Raw genomic sequence first — 9,634 nt, forward strand, 5'->3', positions numbered from 1 at the left:
GCACACACGCGAGAAGGGCCGCCCGTGAAGGCTACCTTCAAAACCGAACGAGCCCACCTGGTTCCCACGATGCAGCGGCCAGCAGGATGGAGGCGATGGAGGGAAACCAAGGGGACAAAGGGAGCGGGAAGGGGAAATTGTACTATAACCCTCCGGGTGGTAACCTACACGCACCGTCGTTAACGCAGCGGAAGCGTTTGATTGCGAATTTGGTTGCTTCGACGATCCGCACCACAACGATCACTGATAAACAGATCGATCCCGAACGCGTGTTTGTGTTTGGTGGTGGCGGAGATTCTTCCCAAAATAAACCGAAAGGGAAGTTAGACACACTTTCCTGGCCACAGGCCGTGTAAGGTAGGGCGTGTTGCAAATTTCAAGGGCACCGTTGCGACTGATGCCACTGATGCCGCGGAAGGATCACTGTCGATGGAATCCCACTCAAAGGAACGCGAAATGAGCCCCGCTTATCAACGCGACATTGATCTTCGGCGCACAGTGAGCACTGGTGCTCGATTACTATTTGCCCCCCATTTTGATTTCTGCTGCGCACCAGGCGCTCAGGTTTACTTGGCGAAGCGTTTTCCGCGCACAGTCCGTGCGAAACGGTCGGAATCGATCAAAACCCTGAACGCCACTCAACGATCGTACGGTGTGCGCGTACACGGTTGTGAAACGTAGCCGCCACGTGCGTTTCAGACACTCCTTCCGAGTCTTGCGCTGCACCAGGACAGGTCACACGGCTTTAATCACTGCACGAGGCAACTACACACCGTACGCATGCACTTGGCAGTGTTGCTTCCGCTATTTCTCGGGTTTAATCGCACACGCACAACTCAAACTGCACAACTACATCCAGAACTAGCGATCCGATATCACTTCTCCACTCCACTCGGAAGGACACTGGACAGAGCAGACGGTTCGTTTATTTCCGATCTTAACGCAAGGCTCCGGTATATGCGTGTGTCGTTCGGCTCGTACTAAATCGCACGAGGGTACCGCCGTCACGCGTGTAGGAAAACACTTCTGCACGGGGCCAACGTTGAGCGCTTTCTGATGCGAGTGCGGCCCAATTCAAGCCGCCCAATCCACCGCGCAGCGGTTCGGGGCCCGTGCGCGCACACACGCGCTTTCGGCTAGGTTGCGAGAGCTGTACAGTGTGGTCGCGCATTTGCCGGAGGATTCCCGGGAGCGATCGCCACTCTTGGAGATGCTGCTTATCGCGGCGCTGGTGAGAGAAGCATCCGCACATACCGCCGGGGTTAGGAGAATGTTTGTGCTGATCTTCCGCCTGCGCCTGAATCGGCTGGGGGATGATCCCGCTGCATCGCGGTGCGGCCGCGAGAGTAGCCCGAAATGCACGTGCTTCGAGAGAGCGCGCGCTGCGTGTGTTGCGTGGCCGGTTTTTGTTTGTTTTCGGATTACCTTTTCTGCCCGGGGAGCTTGATCGGGGTTGATCAAATCCGCTCTCGCGGTTTTGCTTTTCTCATCATCCCTTCCATCCCACCCCACTCTTCCTACTCCCTTTGGTGGTAAGAATTTATCATTGTTTTTAATAATTTCTTAGAGGAACTTCGCCAGGATTAACCTGGAATATTTCATATGGTATTGGAATATAAGAAAGAAGAACGACTTCAAAGAGAGACAAAATAAAGAGAGAAAGAGAGAGAGAGAGAGAGAGAGAGAGAATGAGAGGACACCGATAAATTAAGTTGAAAACTCACACACATTTTTACTCCCTTCATAGTCACCAACAAGTCACCTGAATGAAAAATGGTTGGGAAATACCATGTCAACCGATCAGCTGATAACGCGAATATTAACATGTTTCAATGTAAACATGTTTGATGACTCAACATGCACAATATCTTCTACATTACCAGTTCCGTTCGTATACATATGAGCGTTTCCGATTTCAAGTGTGTTGTTTGAATTAGTAGATCGCCAATTCTGACGTCTGCAGGCAATTATCTTGAGGAGAGTTTGAGTGGGAATTGATTACTGATGGATTACATATTTAGTACATTATACTTAGCTCGTTTTTTAATAACCTTGGTATATGATTTGGAGGATCATTCTCCTTGGAGGCCCAGGGTGGAATCATAGTTGGGGCCCCTAATTTTAAAAACAATGAACGAAGGGGGGGGGGGGGGGGGGGGTGATTCCATACAAACCAGCTGTTTTTAGATTTTCAATACCAGGAGAGCATGTTTCAAGAGATGACAACATATGTTGCGCAACATCTTACTTGCAACATCTTGCGTTCAACATCTTACATGCTACAACTTGGGATTGCAACTACCGGGAAGCGCGCGAATTGTGCTTGCTCGGCTGGTACCAGGTGTCACCTCTTGAAAAACATGCTCTCCTGGTATCTCCTGGTAGAAAGTCAGGAATTACATGAACATTCCTGTTGAAGTTGTTGCAACAAAAAAGAGAAGAACACTAGACAGTGAACCTTTATGTTGCTAAAGCGAAGCTAAGCAAAGTTCAGCAATGAAGCTAGTAGATTATTACGATAAACATTGCATTACATTCTAACAGAGTCAAAAGTTTAGTACACTTTGTAGGTCTAGAAAAGGTGATTACTCCTTTGAGCACTGTACCAAGTGCAGCTTAGAACATTTAACCACTTCTGCTGATCGAAGAACATTGTCCAGAGACCACATTACCGTAGATAAAATTTTAAAAATGTTTTTAGTATATTAAGTTTACAACAAACTACCTGTTATTGTAGGCAAGTCTTTGTGGTTTTGTTAAAAGATGAATTATTGTTGAAGAAACTAAGGCATGTGTGTTTTCAAGCTCAAAAATGAACATAAAAGCTTCAAAACACCAAACACCAAAGAGCCTTTTATGAAGTATAAATAAATATAGTCCACCACCCAGCGCAACACATGCAGCGCAGTCGAAATAATACGTTGAAACAAAACATTTGAAACATTCTCCTTCGCTTTCGTACGTGGCTTCTCGCTGAATGAGCGATTGTTTTGGGGGCCTCCATTATCATCCACTGGCGATTTATTCCGCAACAATGTAAGCACTAACCAGCGGCCAAGAATGTTGCGGATGCCTTTACGCTGCAGGTTGCCGATCGTCAAGGATCTGCGATCTGCGCAGGTCTTGGCAATTGCGAGCAGCATTACACACGATGGCGATGGATGCGAGTGCTACCGCACGTAAACAAACACGAGTGGGCCAAGCATAGGTAGTGCATGCCAATGGACAAGAACACAGAAAAAACGAGAACACACTTCCAGATGTGCTGTGGCTGAAGCGGATGAGAAGGAACAAGAACAAAAGTACAACAACCTGACACCAATTACGATCACATTAGCAGTTGCCTTTGTCCACTGCTTCGGCATGCGCTGCCCACCGTCTCGGTGGTGCATTTTCCGGGAAAACGCCTGGCCCAATCCAGTCGTCGGTACCTGCTGTGCGGGGTTTCGAAAATGATCCCACCGTGGAGGTCGGAGCATAATTTATGCGAGCGAATGACATGCTCGCAGCATAAGGGTAGCGTAATCACGGCACGGATGCAGGAATACTTTTGACACGCACGGGACCCCGAGATGCCGCTTGTGCATCCCGATTCGCGAGAGTGGAGTAAGAGGGAAGCGTAGGAGGGGGTAGTTCTGAATCACTCATTAATATTTATGAAACGGTCCATTCCCGCTGTTTATGATGATCGTACCGATCACACCAATCGGTGCGGTTGGCGCATGGCGAATTGTTAATTAAAAGTTCGCTCGTTCCGGATCGCCCGGATCGGCCGGATTGCGTACGGGTTGCGATGATGAGCGATCAAATTGGTTTCCACCCCCGGGGGCGTTCTGTCTCCTTTGACACGGCACACTCCCTGCCCAGCCCATTCTTGCCCGCAAGGACGTAAAGGATCTTGCGTTTGTGATAACAGAGCCGTATGATGCGGAACATTGCATGACCTGTGACGCGAACGCACGGTTCTGTCCAAGGTTCTATCCTGTGCGCGGTGGAAGGTGTTGATGTCGTTTATGCGCTTGGCACCCGTAGGAGATTATGAGAACCCGCGCCGTAGAACAATCTTCTGGATAATTATATCACTTGCCGCTGTTGTCACGCTTTTGTACGCGCCTTTCGGTGCGCTCAGGTGAAAAGTGAAAAGCAAAGCCGAGCCGAAGCATTTTTCTGCACCATTTTGTACGTCCTCCGTAGTCACCTTGCCGATGCAATTAGCGGATAAACGGTGAGGACGCCGACGGATGTCGCATCCGATCGTTCGCGGGTGTTGACCATCGGAACCGGTTTACCGGACATTGCAGGCGTTCCGATCCGGCCGGGATGGAGTTTTGATTTAGAACGGGCAAAATAGCCATTTGTAATAAAATTTTTTGCGAAATGTTTTATGGAGTGCGACGAAGAATGATGCATGAAATTCATTACATTTTATAATAAAACAATGTATAACAGTAAATACATAAACCCACTGAAAATATTATTAAGAACATTTCAATTGAAATTCTGAATTTCTTTTACTTTGTCCTCTTTTGATTGTCTAGTTATTGATTTATGGTACATGAGTTTCATGATTTTTTGTTATTTTATATGTTCTTTTTTATTTCATTACTCCTATCTTTCGCTATTCCCTCTTCTTATGATTGTTTCAACTATTTTATTGGGTTAAATTTGTTAAGGAAATACGTAATTTGCTAGAACAGCCTATTTTAACAAGAAAATAATATTAAGAAATTTTTAAATACAATTAATTTTTTAAATTTTATGTAACAATTCTTAAAATGTAAAAGATTAAATGGCATATCATAATTCAATTTAAATTAACTAAATTTGGTATTAATTAGCAATCGAAACGAATGGACAACGAACAAACAAATTAAAAAAAACACACTATTGTGCCAAGAAATTTCTAAATGAGCTTGAATTATTCCTTGTGTTACTTCATCTCAGCGTATCTCATCTTCATCTCTCGTAGGAGTTTAGCGTATTTGAAATACACACGCTAATTTTATGCATTGAGTTTTGTCCTGTTTTCTTCCTTTTGACGCGTTACAAGGCGGGGGCTATTTAGACAGTTGTTTACTGCCCAGTTTTCCCAGCAAAACCCTTCGTGGAAATAGGCTAAGCAACTGTCCGAAGCGCTTTGAACACTTGTTTTGCAACGCTTTTCACACCTTTCCCAAACGGTAACAATGGCATCAGCAGGATTTACCACCAAACCGGCGAGAAAAGTGTCACAATAAATCAAAAGCATTTCCACATCTGCTGACCGCTTTTTTATTTCCGAAAGGATACGAATGAGCTTAGCAGGCGGTTTCAGGCGTTTGGGGCGCTTTTGCTTCTTTTCTGTGGTTGCTTCTAGCACAATCTGCACCCTTCAATCGGTATGGTTTCCCTAGTGACGTACGATACGGATGCGAATGATCGATATTTGCATTTTGCAGCTTAGATAAACCATCCTTTCATGCGCGGTGGATGGAAAGGTGGTGCAGTGCTGGGGGAATGAAATTTGAATTGAGGAACAAATAAATAATACCACTGAATGTGAATCAATCGAATCGCGATGCGGGCCGTAGTATAAAAGAGTACGCTCGCCGACGACCAGGATGTATTCGTCCGTCGGCTGCTAGTGTGATCGGTGTCGTCTAATTGTGTCGGATTGAGTGAACGTGAACCACGAAACATACCCTATTTGCATACATTATGAGATCCATCAGGTGAACGATTTGAAGCCAAATTACCATCCGTTCCAGCCGTATTAATGTGTGATAATGTGCTTCATTCTATGATTTCCATCAATCGCTCCAAAGCTCTTCCGGATTCGGTGTGGCCAGGCTGTTCCTGCTTGTTGCATTGTGTGCTGCGTTGCTTCCGGTGCCGAGCTCGTGTCAGGTGACGTTTTCCCGCGATTGGAATGCGGGAAAGCGTGCGATGCCGGATTCGGCTATTAACGGAGTGACCGAGTGTTCTGCCATCTGGCGTTCGGTGAACAACTTATGCGCCGCAGTAACGGTGAGTTGGAAAATGGGATGATTTATTGTTCACTGAAGTGATGAAGTATTGCAAACGTTATTAGTTTAGTTCAATTGATAGTGCTGCTAAATACCGGCAATAAAATTTGAATTTTTGAAAGATATTTTGAATTTAATGAATGAACAAATTGAGTTATATTTTTTATTGAAATACGATTAATTGATTTAAATATTCTTAGAATTATCAAGAATGTTTTTATCATAAAATTGTTTAAATTTTAAGTGTATTTTTATGATAAAATTAAACGTTGCCTTTGCATAGAAACATTCCACTGTATTTCAACGCTAAATTGACTCAATAAGCTTCCACTAGATGGCGCTGTCAAAAAGGTGTATGTCTTGACTAAAAGCGTTATGGGTTATTTTGTAAAAGGGATATTTCTTAGCAAAACAGCTTTCCATTCTTTATTTTCCAAAAATTTTCCAGAAAATCAGACAAAACATTGGGTAATTATATTTCCAAAAAGGATAGTAGCTTGTTATTTTCAAAACCTAATATTATGTACAAAATGTAGCTTTACCGTGTTAAAGAAACGATCAAAGATGCTCTAAGTTAAACATTTCTTTACAGAAAAATATTCAACATTTAACGCTCTGTGAAACTCGCTCCCTGCTAAAATCACTGCAAACGGACGAATCGTCGATGGAGAGCACCAGTGGGAATAATTTGCCTATGTTTTCCAACAGTCATATCTAACTTGAAGAAAATGCCTGATGGGAAAAAGAAACTAACATAATAATGTCGTGCTGTATGTATGGTAAAATCATGTAAAATCACTTGCAATGGGACTTATCACACTCGATTGTTTTCGTTTCTGTTTCGACGATTTACTTATCTGCCTTCTACTTCTCCAACACTTGCTCTTTTTAACGAATTCTCATCCCTACTTGTTTCCCCCGGAATAATAGATAATAGATAATAATTGCACCATGCTAGCCTTCCAATCAATAAATGTCCCATTTGCAAACCGTGTAGCGATAAAATATTGCACTCGTGCAAGTAAAACGGAAACACAACAACAGAAGGAGAAGAAAATACATAAAAACATGAAATAAAAACACAGTAAGAATAATAAACGTAAAAACCCTCCATTGTGCTGAAGCAAACCTGCCGGGTTTTGATCTTTCAACCTCCGAAAAGTTTCGTTTTCTCACGTTCACTTTTGATTCTATTTTTTGAAAACGCAATCCTATCACGACACCATATAAAAGGAGCTTCTTGCACGGTTCTGCTCCGTCCGTTCGCCCGGTGCGGGGTTTTTCTTTGGTCGGCACGAAAGAAAGCGGTGACGCATTCGTACGCAACACCCGCTCACACCACGGCTCTGTGCTGTGGCCGAATGGGTGAATTGAAAATTAATTTCTGTCAGAATAATATTTGCTTTTCTTTCCAGTCGGAACCGGACGAACCTGATGATGACAGGATGGAAGAATGGTGCGCTTCTACCATTTTCGTTCTGACGATTAACACGATGATGAGTTCATTTTGGCGTTATGCTTCGCTGCTGAAGGAACGAATATTGTCGACGCGATGAAGAAATTGTATTAACAAAATGATGCTTATTACACTTTCGGATTTATGCATTAAAACATTTAAGGTCCAATGATGTTGGTGAATAAGGAGTCATAATTTATTTAAGCTTATAATTATTATATAATATTATTATATTTAAAATTTACATGCCGTCACGGTCATACCGTGGATAGGTGGATCGATGGGCTTGAACGTACACAAGTAATAATTGTAAACCGAACCCAACGCAACGCCCAATCGGCAACCTGGCCGGTGTGTTTGCGTGATGATTATTAATGAGGGTCATATTATCGTCTTCCAAATGCTACCGCACGACACGCGAAGAAGGATGGGCACGAACGAGAGCAGCAAGGTGAGAAGCCCGTCGACGAATGTCTAATGGGCGCACAGCAAATGTCTCGGGACGTCTACTACTTGAACGATTAACTTCAAACCGTTCCGTGATGGGGAATGGCAAGAAGAAAAAATAAAACCCACAGGAACGTGTTATAATGTCCAGGAACGAAGTCGTTTGGGGCATTATTAGAAGAGTGTACTTCGCTCACCGCCCGTACTTATGTTTGCCTAATGATTTCCAATCCACTGCCGGCGAACGACAATGTGAACAATGATTTCTTATGATTTGTGAGCTGTGAAGTGCGAGAAGCAGCGAAGTGCATCTTCACCCGACCGCCGGTTGACGGGATGCCATCTGTGGAATCTTCTGAAGAGGGCCCCCCCTCGCCGTCCCGGTCTGGCACGAATGGAGGAATGTGCTCCACCAGCACGCATTATGTACACTTCACACACACCCACTGGGAAAATGATCATTTAAATGTTGTACTCCAGGATGGGGGTTTGCAAGTGGGGAAAATTAAAATCCGCTCATTAATATCCGGTAGTCGATCGAAACTGAGCGACACTCGAATTTGCCCGATCGCAATGGCGGCAGATCGTTTGTCGGCGCAAAAGGTGTGACTTCCAAAACACCTTTGTGGATGAGATGGACTCACTTGAACTGGAGTTGGTGAGGAGGTAAACCGCTTGGAAACCAGCAAAAAGACTGAAAATCATGAGACGGCACTAAAGTAAATGAGAAAAGGATTGATAGTATCACAATGTTTAAGATCTCAAGCACTTTAAACCAAAGAGAATTAAAATACGATTTTGTTTAAGTTTTGTCTGGGTATTTTAAAAGATCAATTATAATTTCCCGGTCTTTAGCTTTTGCAAAATATTCTCTATCTCATTCAGTGTCTTATTCAAGCTACCAGAAGTAATGCTTTGCCATGATCAAATAATTTACAAAGTAACCGAAATTTACCAATTTGATGGAGTCTTTTGTTAAAACTTCAACATCAAAGCAAATCGAAACTGATTAACATCGGAAGGAACAACATTGAACCAAAATTTATGTTATCTGCGCCGCAAAAGGCCGTATACGTATTATGACCTTAATTATGTCAACTTATTTATGTTTATCCTCTATTAATAGTCAACCTAATATTTTCACCGTTCTCCATCATAACTTTTATGGACAGTTTCGTGCATTTTTGTTTGTTTTTATTTGTATCTGTAAAGAATTCCAGATTTACTGGAAAGCGCTTCCGAATTGATCGGGGTCTGTTCGCTACAAATAAGCTACGAATAGTGGTCGGACATCGTAACCAATCTACTTTACTTATGTCCCGGAGGTCAACCCTCTTAACCGCAACACGACAAAAAAGGGTTGCAACCCAAAACGAACTGGTGGCTGGTAACGATGTGGAGAGAAAAGTTAGGAAAGGGAGAACTGATCATTCCAAGTTCCCAAACGATCCCACCAAAGGGATCACCCCGGAACGCCGGGACGCACATCCATTTTAAATGATTATTTACGACGTGTGATTTTCTACCGGTCACCATCACCAAAACCGTACGTATTTCCAATCGAAACGAACTGTATCGGTGTCCATTTTCGGTGGTCGTGGCGTGTGTGTGCGGTGGATTTAATTATGACCCATCGCTACCATCCTGTTAAGCTGTTGTCCGCACGAGTATGCCCCAAACCGGGAGACATAGAAGGAAAAAGTAACAAAAACAAAACCCCGGTGGC

The 9,634-nt window shown here is 43.6% G+C and overlaps 1 protein-coding gene across 1 annotated transcript; it reads left to right on the top strand.

Moving 5' to 3' along the window:
- The first annotated feature begins 5,627 nt into the window (after positions 1–5,627).
- Positions 5,628–7,110, top strand: LOC128309681 (adipokinetic hormone/corazonin-related peptide-like). Its single transcript, XM_053046123.1, has 3 exons — positions 5,628–5,711; positions 5,805–6,006; positions 6,598–7,110. Exons 1-3 carry the CDS (start codon positions 5,698–5,700, stop codon positions 6,721–6,723), a joined length of 342 nt encoding a protein of 113 aa, XP_052902083.1. The 5' UTR covers positions 5,628–5,697; the 3' UTR covers positions 6,724–7,110.
- Positions 7,111–9,634: the final 2,524 nt, after the last annotated feature.

The sequence above is a fragment of the Anopheles moucheti genome, chromosome 2 (genome assembly GCF_943734755.1).
Source record: "Anopheles moucheti chromosome 2, idAnoMoucSN_F20_07, whole genome shotgun sequence".
NCBI lineage: Eukaryota > Metazoa > Arthropoda > Insecta > Diptera > Culicidae > Anopheles > Anopheles moucheti.